The 19,838-nt window shown below is 37.4% G+C and overlaps 1 protein-coding gene across 1 annotated transcript; it reads right to left on the bottom strand.

Annotated features, from left to right (window-relative positions):
- Positions 1 to 17,755: 17,755 nt before the first annotated feature.
- Positions 17,756 to 18,688, bottom strand: LOC100359191 (olfactory receptor 4C11-like). Its single transcript, XM_002708899.3, has one exon. The coding sequence runs from the start codon at positions 18,686 to 18,688 to the stop codon at positions 17,756 to 17,758; it is 933 nt and encodes a 310-aa protein (XP_002708945.3).
- Between the last annotated feature and the right edge of the window lie 1,150 nt (positions 18,689 to 19,838).

Genomic DNA, 19,838 nt, shown 5'->3' with positions numbered 1-19,838 from the left:
GTGTATGTTGAATGCAAATCACATTGTTAATTCTCTTTAGAAACCTGCAAGGGGCAACAATGTCTACCTTGTGACATATAATGCATTGAAATATGTTTATTGAATCTGAAAATATGACATTTTCCAAAATCTTTGCCAAAGTCATCGTTCTCTATTAATCTCTTTCCACAATTTTTCATCTGGCAGGAACTCTTCTAAGTTTTGTTGCCTGTAATTCTGGGTGAGCGCTCATCCTGCACAGCTTCCTTCTATATGGAAAGTCTTTGTGAATCTCTCTAAGGTCTACTACCTCTACAGAAACTGTGATAAACCACATGGCATGTAGTGCATCCTTCTCTACCCACATGGCAATAAGGGCTCATCACAGACCTGATGGGCATTCATATTTAAGATGAGAGATTGTTTTATTCCAAAGATTATATTCCATTCTATTAGAATCACAGTAAATATTCAAAAACATTGTTACTCATTTTCATGTTCATTTCTCAGGGAATGAGGAAACAATCACAAAACATATGGAAATATTCAAATTAAATTTATATTGGGTTATGCGCTAATGATAAATCTCTGAGCTCAAAAGTGGGAAATAATCTGCCACTCACCTATCAGAAGACATTCAATTGGTGTCAAATCTGTCTGTTCCCTTTTGAATGCAGCCTTCTTATAAATACTTAAAAAAAAAACAAAAACAACTCTTTCTGTATTCCAGAGGGATTATCTTAAGATATAATGAGACAAGATGTTAGTACTCTAGGCATTTTTATTCTCTAAGGTGTTTCTTCTTTTCTTGCTCAGAAGCATCTCAGATTTTGTAATTTATTTAACTTTTGATTTACCTATTTAGCCTGGAAGGATGGCAACTTAATCATCCTCATGCTAATAAGATTTTGTGTGTTGGGTGCCTCAAGCAGGAGAGCATCAAATCAAAGGAAGAACAATGAAAATGGAGAGTGGGGGGAGTGATGCAGAACAAAATTGGGTGAGGTAACAGTTGTTGATAATGGAAGTGAGGCTCTAAGACAGAGGTTTCCTCACACACAAGGCCCTAGTCACCCCTCTCTGGTTAGGAAACACATTTTCCAGCTCCTGTAATAGGCTTGTAATTTCTTTTCTAAGATAACCCTAGGAAGGCAGTGTGTTGTTCTGCCAGAGGGTCTGTTCTGTGTGCCATAAATATCTGTTCCCAATGAGCATCAACTTTATAGCATGATTCTGAGAAGGAATGTTTACAATGAACGCTACCACGGCTGGTACCTTGGCTCACTAGGCTAATCCTCCACCTGCGGTGCTGGCACCCAGGGTTCTAGTCCAGCTTGGGGGTCTGGATTCTGTCCTGGTTGCTCCTCTTCCAGTCTAGCTCTCTGCTGTGACCCAGGAGTGCAGTGGAGGATGGCCCAGGTCCTTGAGCCTTGAACCTTCATGGGAAACCAGGGGGAAGTACCTGGCTCCTGCTTGCATAGGTGCAGCGCGCTGGCCATAGCAGCCACTTGGGGGTGAACCAAAGGAAGGAAGACCTTCATCTCTGTCTCTCTCTCTCTTACTGTCTAAACTCTTCCTGTCAAAAAGAAAACAAAACAAATCAAAAAAAAAAAAAAAAACCAGAAAAAAATAACAATGAACGCTACCTCTCAGTTTATAAAAATTTTATATTTTGGTCCATTCTCCCAAATGCAATTATAGATTCAATGTGATACCAACCAAAATGCCAAAGACATTCTTCTCAGATCTGGAAAAACTGATTCTGAAATTCATATGGAGGCACAGGAGACTTGGAATAGCTAAAGCAATCTTGTACAACAAAAGCAAAGCTGGAGGCATCACAATACCAGATTTCTGGGGATAGTACAGGGTAGTTAAAATCAAAATAGCATGGCACTGGTTCAGAAACAGATGGATAGACCAACAGAGCAGAATAGAAACACCAGAAATCAATCCAAACATCTACAGCCAATTTATATTTGATTAAGTATCTAAAACCAATTCCTGAGGCAAGGACAGTCTATTCAATATATGGTGCTGGGAAAACTGGATTTCCATGTGCAGAAGCATGAGCAAGACCCATACCTTATACTTTACACAGAAATCACTCAACAAGATTAAAGATCTAAATCTATGACCTGACACCATCAAATTATTATGGAACATCAGAGAAACCCTGCAAATATATAAGCCCAGGCAAAGACTTCTTGGAAAGACCCTGTAGGCACAGGCAGTCAAAACCAAATTGGGATTACAATTGGGATTACATCAAATTGAGAAGTCTCTATGCTGCAAAAGAAACAGTCAGGAAAGTGAAGAGGCAACTGACAGAGTGGTAAAAAATATTTGCAAATTATGCAACTGCAAAAGGATTAACAACCAGAATCTACAAACAATTAAGAAACTCTATAACAACAAAACAAACAACCCACTTAAGAGATGGGCCAAGGACCTCTAATACTGTTTCAATTTCTGCGTCAGTTATGGGTCTGTTTAGGTTTTCGATGTCTTCCTGGTTCAATTTAGGTAGGTTGCATGTGTCCAGGAATCTATCCATTTCTGATAGGTTTCCATGTTTGCTGGCATACAAGTCCTTGTAGTAATTTCTGACGATTCTTTTTTATTTCTGTGGTGTCTGTTGTTACGTTTCCTTTTTCATCTCTGATTTTATTGATTTGGGTCTTTTCTCTTCTTTTTTTAGTTAGTTGGGCCAATGGGGTGTCAATTTTGTTTATTTTTTCAAAAAACCAGCTCCTCGTTTGGCTGATTTTTTAAATTATTTTTTGGATTCAATCCTGTTAATTTCTTCTCTGATTTTAATTATTTCTCTTCTCCTACTAGATTTGGTTCTGGTTTGCTGTAGGTTTTCTAGATCCTTGAGGTGAATTGAAAGCTCATCTATTTGGTGCCTTTCCAATTTCTTGATGTAGGCACCTATTGATATGAACTTTCCTCTTAACACTGCTTTTGCTGCGTCCCATAAGTTTTGGTATGTTGTACTGTTATCCTCATTTACTTCCAGAAAATTTTTGATTTCTCTTTTATTTCTTCTATGACCCATTGTTCATTCAGGAGCATGTTGTTCAATCTCCATGTGTTTGCATATGCTCTAGGGATTCCTGAGTTGCTAATTTCCAACTTCATTCCTTTATGGTCTGAGAAGCTGCATGGTATGATTCTAATTCTTTTGAATTTGCTGAGACTTGCTTTATGGCCTAGTATGTGGTCAATCCTAGAGAAGGTTCCATGTACTGCTGAGAAGAATGTAAAATCTTTAGCTGTAGGATTGAAATTTCTGTAGATATCTGTTAGATCCATTTGGGCTATAGTGTCGTTTAAATCTACTGTCTCCTTGTTGATCTTCTGTCCTGTTGATCTGTCTATTTCTGAGAGTGGAGTATTGAAGTCCCCCAGTACTATTGTATTGGGGTCTAAGTCTCCCTTTAAGTCCCATAACAAATCTTTTAGATAAACCGGTGCCCTGTAGTTAGGTGCATATACATTGATAATTGTTATATCTTCTTGTTGTATTGATTATATAGTGTCCCTCTTTGTCTCTCTTAATAGTTTTTGTGGTAAAGTTTATGTTGTCTGATATTAAGATGGCTACGCCTGCTCTTTTTTCATTTCTGTTGGCATGGTATATCTTTTTTCAGCCTTTCACTTTCAGTCTGTATGCATCTTTGTTGGAAAGATGTGTTTCTTGTAAGCAGCAAATAGAAGGACCTCAACAGACATTTTTCAAAAGAGGAAATCCAAATAGCCAACAGAAACTTGACAAAAATGTTCAGGATCACTAGCCATCAGGGAAATGCAAATCAAAACCACAGTGAGGATTCACCTCACCCCGGTTAGATTGGCTCACATACAGAAATCTAACAACAACACATGCTGTTGAAGATGTGGGGAACAAGGGACACTAACTGACTGTTGGTGATAATGCAAACTGGTAAAGCCACTATGGAAGTCAATTTGGAGAGAACTCAGAAACCTGAATATAACCCAACAATACAATCCAGCCATCCCACTCCTTGGAAATTACCCAAAGGAAATTTAATTGGCAAATAAAAGAGTTGTCTGGACCTCCATGTTTATTGCAGCTCAATTCACAATAGCTAAACCTGGAATCAACCTAAATGCCCATCAACAGAACTGGATAAAAAAATTATGGGTTATGTACTCTATAGAATACTATACAGCATTAAAAAATGAAATCCAGTCCTTGCAACAAAATAAAGGAATCTGGAAAACATCATGCTGAGTGATTTAAGCCAGTCCCTAAGGGACAAATATCATATGTTCTCCCTGATTGGTGACAACTAACAATGCACCTAAAAGGAAACTTGTTGAAGTGAAAAAACACTATGGGAAATAATGTCTTGATTAGCCATTTTCCTGACTGTCGAGATACACCTTACTTCTTTATTCCTTTTAGTAATTTTTTTGTTCTACTTAATACCATTGGTAGAACTCTTTAATTAACACACAATTATTCTGAGCTGTTTAAATTTAACTGAAAAGTGATCCCTGTTAAATATAAGAGTGGGAGTAAGAGAGAGAGGAGATGTACAGTTCTGCACATATTCACTCAGACTCATGCCTAATGGTAGTGTTAGAAACGTGCCAAGGGATTCCAATTCAATCCCATCAAGGTGGCATGGACCAATGCCATCTCACTAGTCAAATTGATCAGTTTCAGTTCATAATTGATCATAATGATAGGATTAAGTGTCAAAGGGTTCATATAAACAAGAGTAGTGTCTGATAACACTAATTGATAGAATTACAAAGAGAGAATGATCAAACATGGCAAGCGGGATATACAGCAGACCCATAGAGTGGCAAATGTCCTAAATAGCATTCTTGCCTCAGAAGCAGCACCTAAGGCATTTGGATCTGGCTAAACAGCCCATGAGAGTATTTCAGGCATGGAAAGCCAAGATACTCTGGCCAAAAAAAAAAAAAAAAAGTGACCATATGAAGGATCTCTGCAAGTGAGATCCCAGTGGAAAGAATGGGCATCTAAGAAGGAGGTACCTTTCTCTGCTTGTAGGAGAGAACTTGCACTTTGATTATGGCCTTGTCTAAATAAGATCAGAGTTGGCAAACTCAAGTCTGTTCCATAGCCTTGACACTCATGACAAGAGCCTCAGGTGATTAGTGACATCATAAATACGAGTGTCAATTGTTAAATTAACAATAGGAGACATTGTGCACTTACTCCTCATGTAGGATCTCTGTCTTTAATGTGTTGTACTATGTGAATTAATGGCATAACTGGTCCTCAAACAGTACTTTCTACTTTGTGTCTTTGTGTGGGTGCAAACTGTTGAAATCTTTACTTAGTATATACAAAATTCATCTTCTGTATATAAAGAGAATTTAAAATGAATATTGATGAAGAATGGGATAGGAGAGGGAGTGGGAGATGGGATGTTTGGGAGAAGGAGGGTAGTTATGGGGGGAAAAGCCACTATAATCCAAAAGTTGTGCTTGGGAAATGTATATTTATTAAATATTTAAATACTTAAATATTTAAAACGTTTAATAATATTTAATATTTAATAATACATTTATTAAATATTCATGAAATATTATTAAATATTTCAAATAAATGTCAAAAACAAAAATTTATTGGATATTTTAAAATATTATTAAAGATTAAATAAATGTTAAACAAATATAAATAAATATAAAAATGAAACAATTTCTTTGATTTTCAAGGGTATATTTAGAACACGGGTTATAATCACAGATGGGTGTGAGATAACGGGCTGGCCACACAAGCCAAGGCCTGGAGTGCTGCTGAACTATGCAGAAATTGGTTACACAAGCTAGAATAGTACCTTCCTAATGTAATCGTTACTAGAAGCCCCACGTTCAAAGCAGGCCCTTTATAAATGTATCCCATTTTTGAAGTACTTTCTATAACTCTAATTTCTTTATTGTACTTATTTAAATGTTCACTAGATCTATTCCACAGTTTTGACATCCTAACCATTGTAGTATTTGTAGCATATATAGACTTAAACTTTTATTAACATGTGTCTTTATTCTAGTGAGAAGTATATACCAGGGAGCCTGTTGCCTTTTAATTCTTTTCCACAAACAGCTCAACCTTGCATAAAGCATTAACCCTTGCTCCTACACTAACATTCTGCTGGATTAAAATTATACAAAGCAGTGGACATTTTGGAGGTTAATGAGACTAAGTGTTCTTCCCTACACTTAGGAATACAGCAATCATTAGCAGGACCACCAGGAAGCTCTGGCTTTCTTACGCAGAGTGTAGTTCTCAACAAACCTAAAACCACCAAGTGAATGCAGCTGTCCTTCTCACGCCTTGCTGAGACAGACCTTCTGCTGTGACCTTGTCAGCAAGCCCAAGTTGCCCTGGCCTCACAAATAATCTATTTGCTCAGGTTGCACATTAGTTGGTTCAGTACTGAGATCTGTAGTGCTGACTGCTTTATTTCATGGATTTTCCTCTTTCAATGCGTTTTCCTTACATTAGCCTAAATTGAAAACCAGGGAGTGCTAGAAAGCGATGATGAGGAAAGATTTTTTTTTAGATGGTTAAGTAATGGCATTTGAAGATGAGAGATCTTAGAATCATTAGTAAAGTAATGAAGACAGGTTGAAATTCAGGCAGTCATGGTAGTCAAGTGAAAATGTATATAGATTTCTGGGATATTTTTTAGAAGTATGAAGTTCAAGTTAGCAATGAAGAATCACATTTTTTTAAAAAGTGGGTTTATTTATTTGAAAAGCACATGTGTGTGTTAGAGATTTTTCATCTACTAGTTTTCTCCTTAATTGCCTACAATAGCCAAGGCTGGGCAAGGCCAAATCCATGAGCCAGGAAGTCCAACGGTATATCCACACAGGTGGTAGGAACCATCATTCTTGGGCCATCATCTTCTACTTCCCAGGTATATTAGCTGTGAACTGGATCAGAAGCAGCATAGGCAGGGCTTGAATAAGAACTCCAATGTGGGACATGGGCATCTGCTGTGCCAGAATGTCTGTTCCCCAGAATTAGACTTGAGAACCATTGCTTATAAATGATAGTTTAGGTCATGAGGTTATATGAGATTATCCAGAGAAAACAAGCAGAGGGACAGGAGAAGTGGAACTGCAACAAGATGTAGATTTATGCCAAGTTATAAAAGAATCCCTGAAGGGCATCAGGTACCAAGTTCAAGGAAGCATGATAAAATCACTAGAGTGAGGGACCAGCATTGTGACATAGTGCGTTAAGCCACTGTCTGCAATGGTGGCATCCCATTTGGGCAATGGTTCGAGTTATGGATGATTCACTTCTGATCCAGCTCCCTGCTAATATGCTTGGGAATGCAGTGGAGGCTAGGACCCCTGCAACCACTTGGAGATCTGGAATAAGATCCTGGCTGTTGACTTTAACCTGGTCCATGCTGGTCATAGCTATCTTGTTCTCTACCATAGTTATCATAGTAAAATGACAAATAATATAAGCTATGCATTAAGAATGGAAAATTCAGCAAATTAAAGACTAAAATAAATGAAACCACATTGGAAATAATATTGTATATTATGCTACAGTTATATTTGCTGAAATATCATCTATGCAATTATAATTGTAAGTGAAGTAAATAAAATATTTTTTCTAAACTACACTGAAGGCCCTTATTTATAAGAGCAGATATAAAAGTCTGTCAACTTTGCACTACTCCTCCAAAAATCCCTTTCACTGATGTGATTTAGTGCTAATGGTCAACAGTACTAGATGTTAAATGGGACATATAGATGTCACAGCAGATTGTGTTTAGGTGCCTCTCATCTGCCCTAGGTAGATTTTCTGGAACTTAGGCCATCAGCTCTCCATGAATCCTATGCTTCTAATGTCCCTTGCTGGCTATCTATGAGTGAAAAAGTCTCTTGGCTTCATGTATTTTGTGAATGTTTGTGTTAGTGGACTTGGGCTACTGGTAGAAACTGCCAAGATTCGATGTAAATCGTATAGACCCTATTCCTGGTGGTTGATATAGTGATGATCTGTAGTATTCAATTGGGAGTCCAACCTGGAATTGATAACCAAAGCACAGTGAATCTGCTTCATGGAATTAAAAAAATTTTATAATTTCAAAACCAATATGAGGGAAGGTATGTGGCCTAGTGGTTAAGACTTCTGGTTAAAGAGGCAGATATTTGGCACAATGGCTGTATGGTATTCTGTCATCCCATATGAGTGCCTAGGAGTCCAGTTTCTCCACTTCTGATCCAGTTTCCTGCTAGTTCAGTGACGATTCAAGTTATTGCATTTCTGCCTCCCATGTGGGTACCTGAAATTGAGTTTCTGGCTCCTGGCTTCAGCAGAGGCCAAGCCTCAAGTTGTCTTGGGCATTTGGGGAGATAATCAGCAGGTGGTAATTCTCTCTCTCTCTCTCTCTCTCTCTCCATCTGCCTCTCTGTCTCTTTCCTTCCTTGTATCTGCCTGACTCTCAAAATCAGTCGGTTTTTAGGGGACAAATAGAAGTTACATGGATATGCCAAGCATTTCTCTAGGGTAAAATTTCTTGGATCCATAAACTGTACTGAAGTGATGACAATAATGAATTCTGGAGTTAATCCTACTTCTGGATTGCTTAGAACTCAGTCCCTGCCTCTGGCTCATGTAGACGGGAAGAGAAAAGTGTATTTCCTAAGGTAGATGACCAGCTATGGTCAGTGTCATCTTCCAGCATTGTCTCGTGGTTTCTGAGGCTGATGCAATACTTTAATTATTTATAATAATTGCTACTGAACAAATTCCATTGCTAACTCTGGCAATGAATAGATTCTTGGAAAGAGGTTTCAGAGCTGGAAGCTGCTACCGAGCTACCAAAAATTGGTCACCTTAGCAATCCCAATAAAACTCTTTTGTCATTACATCAACCAATAAAGAATATTATGAAGATCTCCTCTGTTCTCCTTTGCAGGAAGCCATGCCAAGTCTCTGTCTTTTCAGAGAGGAGTTTCTTGCGATCTATGCTTCCTCTTCCTATCAGCCAGTGCATAGGAAAAGCTTCATTCTTATTCAAGGCAAAACAGGCATGACTTGTGTGATGCCTTGCAGTTGCTGGTATTTAAATTTACAGCACCCAAGGATATCATATGATGTGTAGACAGTTGTTTCTCAAATTTGTGTTCCTTATGGAAAGTTTATATACAGAAATGCTCTGTAGTTCAGCTGTCACCTTTAATTCACTCGTTTACTATTCCACTTAGACTTCAAAAAATAGAAACAGGAATACTTCCTAACTCATTCTGGAAGGTCAGCATTACCTTCACACAAAAACATGCAATGAAAGTATTAAAAATTATAAACAAAGAAGATTATACATTAATATACTACATGACGTAAATATAAAAAGGCATCAACAAATATCAAGAACTTCAATGTAATATTTAAAATGATTATAGACTGCAAAAAGTAGTATTTAGTTTAGCTAGGTGACACAGATTCAACATTTGAAAATCAACTAATGTAATTAATCACAACAACATGCTGAAAGATGTCATGAGTATATAAATAGATGCAGAAAAAATATGTTTAATGAAATGTAACACCCACTCATGACACAAATTCTTAGTAAACTACAAAAAGAGTTCTTCTTCAACATGATGAAGTATAGCTACAAATATACAAATAACATCCCATTTTCAGTTAGATCAGAACCAATCGATAATGTCCCTTCCTCCCACTTCTTTCACCATCAAAGTCCTAGGTAATGCAATAAGACAATTAAAATAAAATAAACAAAATAAATACTATTTTCAAAGAGAGAATTAAAATTGCCTCTTTTCACAGATGCCAGGGTTGTCCATGCAGAAAATTCAAAACAATTCACCAAAATTCCCTTCTGGAACTAACTACCAAGTATAACAAGGTTGTAAGATACAAAGTTAACATAAAATAATCAATCGCTTTCTTCTATAGCAAGAAAGAGAAAAGATATAAAACTAAAAACCTAAGGATGCCCAAAATAGAATATTTGGGTAGACATATAACAACATATGCACAACATGTATATGAGGACAAATACAACTCTTTGCAAAAAGATTTCATTTATTTATTTGAGAGTAGAGCTATGGACAGAGAGAGGGACAGACAGAGAGAAAGGTCTTCCACCCGCTGGTTCACTCCCCAAATGACTGCAATGGGCCAGAGCTGAGCCAATGGGCAAGAGCCGAGCTTGTCTGAAGCCAGGTGCCAGGAGCTTCGTTTGGCTCTCCCACATGGGTGCAGAAGTCCAAGTTCTCGAGCCATCCTACACTGCTCTCCTAGGCCACAAGCAAGTAACTGTATTGGAAGAGGAGCAGCTGGGACACAAACCAGTGCTGTATGGAAAGCCGGTACTGCAGGCTGAGGCACAGCCCACTGCACCACAGCGCTGGTCAAGATAAATATAACTCTTGAAAAGTAAATCAAAATAAATCTAAATACATGGAGACATAGTCCACGTTCCTGGATAGGAAGTCTTAATATTTTCAGGATGTATGATCTTCCCGACTTGGCATAATTAGTCTACACAATCTCAGTAACAACCCTGGAAAATAATTTTGTGGTTAGTAATAAAGTGATTCATAGAAAGAAAAAATTACTTTATTGAGTGAAATTAAACATTGTTTCCAAATGATTATTGTTTATAGACTTACATATTTTTCTGCTGAACTACAATCTTTTTTTAAACATTCTTTTTGCTGAAATTTTTATTTAGTGTGGCTTGAAGCATCTGACTATAATGTAAGTTTATGTGGGGAGCAACTCGGACTAGACTGTTACTGGAATTAAGACTTATTCTATGCATCTGCTCTCCCACAATATGGCGCTGAGAAGGGAGTAACAACTTCTACGCAGCTGCCTCTCGCCAACTTGAGTGACGACCTGCAGGAGCTGATCCTGCTCCTGATTGGAGGAGACCAGCGTACTCGGCCTGTGGGTAGCAGAGGTAGGATTGTCAGAAGAGGACTATAAAGGAGGAGAGAGACAACATGCACCAGGAACATCTATCTGAAGGAACACCTGTGCAGCCCCCGAGAGAGCCGGCTGGCGGTATGCCGCTCCCCCGCGGAAGTGGGGAAAGTGGCAGGGGGAACCGCCCTTCCACGGAGGTGGAAGGGACGGTAGCCAACCCGGGAAGAACCAGCAGCAAACCCGGGGAGGGCCGAGCAGATAAAAGAGCAGCGCAGCGTCCTGTGTCGTTCCTCCACGAAGAGGGGGAGCGACAAGTTTAAAATACGTTATCTCAAAAATAATAAATAAAATGTTACATTTTTTAAAAGTTTAACTATAGGGGCGAAACTCCTTGCTTATCCACCTCAGCAATGAAGAAAACAGAATGTGTACTTGTCAAAACACTAAAAGTAAAATTATCACATAGGCCCTTTCTGAGTATTTATCCATAGGATTTGAAATGAATCTGTCAAAGAGATAGCTGTCGTCGTATGTTCATTTCAAAATTATTTATAATTACCAAAATGAGGAAACAACCTAATGGAAGAATTTATCAAGTGAAAGTGTATTATATCCTGCCATAGTGTAGAGCTTTGAAACAGAATCAGAATCTGTCATTTGCAATAACATAGATGAACCTTAATTTGAAGGAGCAAAGAATGTCATCAGAGTGGCACTCCCAAATTCTGATTCACATGAACTCTACAGTAATGAAGATAGAATACTATTTTCAGAAATACAGATAAATAGATTTATGGAGCAGACTAGAGAGCCCCAAAATATGTCCTCATAAACAAAGCCAACTTATGTTTGATAGGGGAGCAAGGTAATACAGTGAAGATATCTATTTACACATCAACCCTGGAGCAACTGGATATCTACATGTAAGACAATTTTAAAAAACACCTAAATAAAATTGCACTCATTACAAAATTTAACTGAAAATGTATGATAGAGGTAGATGTGAAAAATTTTCCTGCAACATGACGGAAAAAAGATGCTGATCATAGGATTACTTAGAAGTAATCAGAAGTAAATGCACGAATTATTGAAATCCATACAAGTTATGAAAGAAAATTTCTCCCATGGATTTGAGATCTTAAAGGGAAATCAAAAAGAAATATTGAAAGAGAAGAATTTAATAGAACAAATAAAACTACAGTGGAAATCCTTAATAACAGATAGGTGAAGCAGAAAAAGAATATCAGACAAAGAAGGCAAAGCACAAAACATGGGAAATTATACTGTCAGGACAAACACAAAAAGAGGAAATTAGAAAACTAAAAAACACTGTTGGGAATCTAGAGGATACTATTAATCATCCTGACATATGTTCTAGGAGCTCCTGAAGGTGTGGAAAGAGAGAAAGGATTAGAAGGCCTTTTTAGTGAAATAATAACAGAAAATTTCCCCAATTTGGAGAAAGAAAGGAGCATCCCATATTGGAAGTACATAGAACTCCTAATAGACAAGACCAGAAAAGATCCTTACCACAACACATTGTAATCAAACTCTCCACAGTAAAACATAAAGAAAAGATTCTAAAAATTGCACAAGAGAAATGCCAGATTCTTTGCAGAAAATCCCCAATTAGACTCACCATGGACTTCTCATCAGAAACCCTAAAGGATACGAGAGAATGGGAAGATATATTCCAAATGCAAGATTTTAAGAGAAAAAAAAAAAACCTGTCAACCCAGAATACTACCCTGCAGAGCTCACGTTTATGAACAAAGGTCAAATAAAGACCTGCCATGACAAACAGAAACTGAAAGATCACCACCTGTCCAGTCTGCAGAAGATGCTTTAGGATAGGATGCAAACAGAATCACAAAAATTTGGTCATCATATGGAAGAAGGTAAAGGAAAGAAAATCTCCCAGTAAAACTACAAAGAAAATTTTAAGTAAAATAGGAATATTTATGGAAAAATGGCAGAGCAAAGTCATTACTTATCAAAAGTCACCTGGAATGTAAATTGCGTTAACTCTCCAGTTAAATGACATGACCTAGCTGAATGGACTAAAAGATAGAACCGATTTATTTTCTACCTACAAGCAGCATCTCTCACTAACAAAAATGCATGCAGACTGAAAGCAAAAGGATGGAAAAAGATATCCCATGCTAACAGAAACAAAAAAGGGCTGGTGTACCATCCTGATATCAGACAAAATAGACTTTAACACAAAAAATGTCAAAGAGACAAAGCAAGACACTATGTAATGATTTAGGGATCAATCAACAGGAAGATGTGACTATTATAAACGTATGTGCACCTGATATCAGGCACCTGGCTATTTAAGAGAAATGTTAAGGTATGTAAAAGGAGACATGGACTCCAATACAATTGTAATGGGGGATTTCAATACCCACTTCCCGCAAGGGACAGTTCAACCTGCCAGAAAATCAACAAGGAAACAGTAGAGTTATTAACACTATATACCAATTGGACCTAACAGATATCTACGATACTTTTCATCCAAAAGTTGCAGAATACACATTCTTCTCACCTGTGCATGCAACTTTCTCTAGGATTGACCACATATTAGGGCATAAAGCAAGTCTCAGCAAATTCAAAAAAATCGAATTATACCATGCATCATCTCAGACCACAAGGCAATGAAGCTGGAAAGCAACAGCTCAGGAATCTCCAGGACATATGCAACCACATAGAGACTAAACAACATGCTCCTGAATGAACAGTGTGTCATAGAATAAGTCAAAAGAGAAATCAAAAACTTTCTGGAAACAAATGCAGATGACAATACAACACATCAAAACTTAGGAGATATAGCAAAGCAGTGTTAAGAGGACAGTTTATGCCAATTGGGGCATATATCATGAAACTGGAAAGGGAGCAAATAAATAAACAATCAATGCATCTCAAGGATCTAGAAAAACTGCAGCAAACCAAACGCAAAACTAGTGAGAGTTGATTCTAGTGTGATAAGTAGAATATTGGTTCCAGATAACTGCTATCATCTGTGGAAGCTGATGATACAATAGGTTACATGACAAAGAAGAATTAAATTATAATTATTAATATACTGATTAATTATTATATTATATAATGCATTATATAATATATAATTAATATATTAATATTATTAAATAATTATTAATATATTATTAATTAAATAATTAATATATTAATTACAATAATTATATAATTATGATTAAATTGTAAATTATGATTATGATCTTTTGATCAGGTGACCTTTTTAAGATTTATTAATTTATTTGAAAGGCAGGGATATAGAGAGGCAGCGGCAGAGAGAGAAAGAGAGAGGGAGACAGAGGTCTTCCATCCGCTGGTTCACTCCCCAACTGGCCGCAACTGCCAGAGCAGTACCAATCCAAAGCCAGGATCCAGAAGATTCTTCTGGGTCTCCCACATGGGTACAGGGGCGCAAGGACTTGGGCCATCTTCTACTGCTTTCCCAGGCCATACCAGAGAGCTGGATCTGAAGAAGAACCGCTGGGACTTGAACCGGTGTGCCTTTGGGATGCGGGCACTGCAGGCAGCAGCTTCACCCACTATGCCACAGTGTTGGCCCCTGATTTTATTTTCTAGAACTTCCATAACATAGTACAATTGGTTTAGTGACTTAAACAGTAGGAATTAATTACCTCATTGTTCTGAAGCTTGCAACTTTGAGATCAAGATATTAGCAGTTTGGCTTCTCCTGAGAACTATGAGGAAAACATGTTCCATGCCTGCACCCTTGCTATTGACAATTGACTGACAATCATTGGCAGGATTTGCTTTGGTTAGGTTTATCACTGGGATTCTGCCTTCATTTTCATATGGATTCTGTGTGTGTGTGTGTGTGTGTGTGTATGCCTGTCTCTAAGTCTAAATTACCCTTTTATTTTTTATTTATTAAGAATTATTTATTTATTTGAAAGGCAGAATTACAGAGAGGCAGAAGTAGAGAAAGAGAGAGTTCTTCCATCAGCTGGCTCACTCCCCATATGACCACACAGGCCAGAGCAGCACTGAGCTGAAGCCAGGTGCCAGGGGCTTCTTCCAGGTCTCCCACGTAGATGCAGGGACCCATGAACCTGGGCCATCTTTAACTGCTCTCCCAGGTCATAGCAGAGAGCTGGATTGAAAGTGGAGTAGCCGGGACTCAAACCAACACCTATATGGAATCCCAGCACTGCAGGCACTACACCACAGCGCCGGCCACCTAAATTACCCTTTTAAAAAGACATTCATAGTATTCGATTACAGTCCACAATGTCTAAGTCTTTCATTGAAATTGGTTAACTGTAGAAAATCCCTATCTCGACAGGTCAAATTCCAAGATACTGGGGATCAAGATTTTAACCATTTTCTTTTCTTCACATCATAACAATGTCAAATCTCAATTTCTGAGTGAATGTCTCTTGTCAAAAAATATTTAGTCTCTAGTTGCATGTTGCACTATGCTGTGTTAACACCTTCAGGATCCACTCCCGCAGTGCACTGTTCTCATGGTTTAGATCTGTATGTAATTGCTAAGCCCCATAGTTTCCTCACGTATGTGATTTCCCCAACAACAAGATGGTCTTTCCTGCTTAGGTTTGCTTGAGACTTGTCCCCCACTATCTGTTTAGATTCATTAAAGGGCACAAAATCTTGAAAGGAGAAGAAATACTGTATTGCATGTTCTTCCAAGAGCCTTGTATCAAGACAAGGGAAGGTGATTCCCATGTTTCCCTATCAGAACACAGGCTTCACCCAGATAAAAACCTGGTGTGGCTGCACAGCCAGTCTTCTTTGCATCTTTATTATAAATTTCTGAACCTGGCTTTGAGCACAATGTATGTCTGCAGGACATCTGATGACAGTACTAACAGCAATCTTAAGACATTTTGGCAATTTGTCTAGGGAGGAAAAGACATTCAATATACACCATTTTTCAGAATCCCCTTGTTTTGAGACAAATGAAGACACCATGTGAAACCCTGTCAATTGGAATCAACTGCTTTGCATATGTTGCAACAGCTGAACTAAACTGTAATTGCTATAAAGTCATAGTGTTCTTGATGGTAATTTTACCCTGAAATACAAAGAATATGAAAAATGTAAACATGAAGCTATAATTGTTCTTGAAATGCAAAATTTTCATTCCTAAACAATAATAGATGATAATTTTCTCAAGGTTAGGTAACTAATTTACTGGTACAATAAAATTATTATGACTTCATTTTTAAAACATTTATTTTTTATTTCAAAAGGGGGAAAGGAAAGAGAGAAAGAAAGAGAGACAGAAGGAACTAGAGAGCCTTGCTCTATGCTAGTTCACTCCTCAAATGTTTGGAAAACTAGGACTCGATCCAGGCCTCAACATAAGTGGCAGAGCACATGAATTTACACCATCAACTGCTGCCATTAAAGATTCATATAAGAGGAAACTGGAATTGTGAGCAGACTCAGTAATCAAACGTGGGCACTCCAATATGGGGTGTGGTCATCCCAAGTGATATCTTAATGCTTGTCTTAAATTTAATAATTATCACATAATTTTGCAATTTGTAAATTGTAATTGTATTCCTAAATAAAAATACTCAAGTTTAATTGTCTATATGGAAAGAATACATGCAAGAGAACTAACTGAAGTAAGTTGGACTATTAGCATCCATATGAGGAGACACTGTAGTGCAACAGAGGGTTATAAAAGGTGGTACCTATAACAGGTGTGGAATTGTAATTTTCATCCAAAGAGTTTCAATTGGTTAACAAGTTAATCTTTAATGGATTAAATAAACTTCTGTTATAAAGTCTAAACATGTTCCTCTGTGCTCTCACATTCTTTTTTAATCTGTTAAATATCTTCTCATTTCCTTTTATCAATTGGTTACACTATTTATTTCTAGCACATACAAATACCTCTAAGTTAATTTGAGCTATGCATATTTCAGTTACCATAGCCTTACATTGTAGACAATTTTCTGTCATTGTTATGATTTAAGAGGAAACAATGCTCTCTGCAAAATTATAAGGAATAATAAATAACAGAAAAAGATAGATTGTTAAAAAGGTTGATTGTATGCTTATAACACCAAATGTCAGAGCCTTCTAAAGATCGGATCTCCTTCAGAAGAGAGAATATTATTTTCTGTGTTCCCATACTCTTCCATAAGAACCTAAGTAAATGCATGACAATTTCAATATATACTCCAAAGAACTGGAGTGGAGATTACCCTCGTGTATAGAGGATATATTCATTATATAGTAGAATACATATATATATATTTATATATATACACACATACATACATACACAGATATGTATGTTTAGAATTACTTACTCTCTGAAGTTTTTAAGATTATTTGACTCTGGTAGTTTCAGCTGAACTAGGAAAAGCAATTAAGTAGATGATCAGAAATGACAGAACCATAATATTTAAATTACTAATAGACAAAACCATTAGAGAGGGAAAACTTGCCATGATGAGAATATAAATGTGGGTACATAGATGAGTAACTATTTGCAGAGAGATCTAGAAGGCAGCATAAAGAAAGGCAGGGAAAACAGCTGGCTGAAGTCATAAGTGATGCTAGGAAGGCAAGAGATCCTGATACATAGCAGTGAACAACACGGCAAGCAAGGAGCTTGCACATTTCTTTTCACCTCATGCCGGCTCTCTCTACACAAAACAAACCAAACAGCAACTGGTGTATGTGTTCTCATTGCCTCATTACAAGAGGGAACTTATCCCCACGCCTCAATATAGCCTTATATTAGATCCATAATGACAGATCATATCCTCTATTGAATCCAAACAATGAATTAGAATTTGAGGCCTCCATTCATCTTGTGGCATCTGAGATCAAATTCTTGCTCCACAATCTCCTCATGGCATTTTTCACTTCTGCATTTCTCAGTGTATAAATCAGAGGGTTCAGAAAAGGTGTTCCAATTGTAAAAAACACTGTTATCATTTTGTCTATAGGGAAAGTGGTGTTAGGACGTGTGTATATGAATATGCAAGGAACAAAGAACAGGATGACCACAATGATGTGAGAGATGCAGGTAGAGAGGGCTTTTCTCCTCCCTTCAGCGCTGTGGTTCCTCAGAGAATGTAGGATGATCACATAGGAGAACATCAGCATGAAAAAGCTCACTGTGCAAATGGCCCCACCATTGGACACCAGGAGTAGGTTGATCACATAGGTGTCTGCACAGGCGAGCTTCAACAAGGGCTGCAAGTCACAGAAATAGTGATCAATCACATTAGGCCCACAGAAAGGTAAACTCAAGACAAGGGAAATTTGAGCTGAAGAATGCACACAGGACCCCACCCAGGCTAAGGCCACCAAGATGGTACAGACCTGGGGGCTCATGATGGTCGTGTAGTACAAGGGCTTACAGATGGCCACATAGCGGTCAGCAGCCATAAGGACAAGGATGAAGATCTCCAGGCAGCCAAAAAAATGGCACGTAAAAACTTGGATAAAGCATTCACTGAAAGAAATAGTGGCTTTCTCCAAAAGTGCATCTGCAATGGTTCTAGGGGCTACGGCGGTAGAGAAGCAGGTATCAGATAAGGATAAGTGAAAAAGGAAGAAGTACATTGGACTCCCAAGTGCTCGGCTGGTCCTGATGGTGACAAGAATTAGCAAGTTACCCAATATTGTTCCCAAATAGAAAAACAAAAATGTGACAAACACCATTTTCCTCCTATGAGGATCCTCTGTCAACCCCAGTAGAATGAACTCAGTCACATTAGTATGCAGCTTCATGGCTTCATGAATGAGGAGAAGGGACAAGTGTGAAATGGTTTACCTGCAAAAAACAAAGGGATACATTTGTGGTGTGCTAAGTGATGTTATGAAATGTTTTCCTCAAACTTTAATATTCCTCATCAGAGAGATTCTGTCTGAGATTTCTTACTGAGTCCAAGAACGGTTCTTTCTCAATTTGAGTGACAAGTTCATAAGGTTATTTTGAGGGCCAAACATGCTTATGAATGTAATGTTCTCCTATTATAGCCTTCTTTGAATACAAGACCTTGTCAGTTTGGGGAAGGTTCTGAGTGATTTTGCTAACTCAATGTATGTAACATCAAGTTGTATACCTATTTTAGCATTAGCTTCATTGTTACTATACCCAGTAAGCATCAGGGTCCACATTTTAGATGGTGCATCACTCATCATTTAGGATGAATTTATTTGCTTTTGGAGAGTTGTGATATAAAGTCACTCATTACTGCTCTTCTAAAGAGAATTTATACATAAAATGTATAAATGCCCATTAAGGCATATCTTATTTGTACCAGATAATGTTGTCTGCTTCTCTGCAGAATTTCTCCCAAACATTCCACCTTGAAAAAAGAAAAGGAAATGCTTATAGCCTCTAGATAATCTGTCCACTTAGTTGCTAATATTTTACCTATTCCCTGTCTGATTTTCCTCTGCTTTATTAAAAGGAAATCATAGAATACTCAGAATCCTTGAGGATTCATTTAAATCAAAATAAAGATGGGTATGATTGTGCAATTTTTCACAGTTTTGCTATTCAGGTTTTTAGATTTTGTGACTGGATCAAGGATTTTACAAGTGCGTAGTTTGAATGAGTATTGCTGGTTTTAATATAGTTGAATATAGTATAGTTTTCATCATTCAGGTATCCAAGACCATCCTCCTCTGTCCACCAATCTTAGAACATAGAGATTCAGAAGCAGTAGTTAGGAGTGGTTTTACAGAAGAGTGATAGTAAATAATCAGTATCTGATTTGTCATTCATTTTGTTTTCTATCTTGGAAAATACAGTGATTATTCAACTTTGATTTTTTATAGTTTTATTTACTTATTTGAAAGAGTTTCAGAGAGTTTTTTTAATTTACCTTTTCAATTTTGATTTAATTTTTAAAACATTTTGCCATAATCACTT

The sequence above is a fragment of the Oryctolagus cuniculus genome, chromosome 1, assembly GCF_964237555.1.
Source record: "Oryctolagus cuniculus chromosome 1, mOryCun1.1, whole genome shotgun sequence".
Taxonomy (NCBI): domain Eukaryota; kingdom Metazoa; phylum Chordata; class Mammalia; order Lagomorpha; family Leporidae; genus Oryctolagus; species Oryctolagus cuniculus.
Note: the sequence above shows the minus strand (reverse complement) of the source record. Positions and strands in the feature narration are given on the sequence as shown.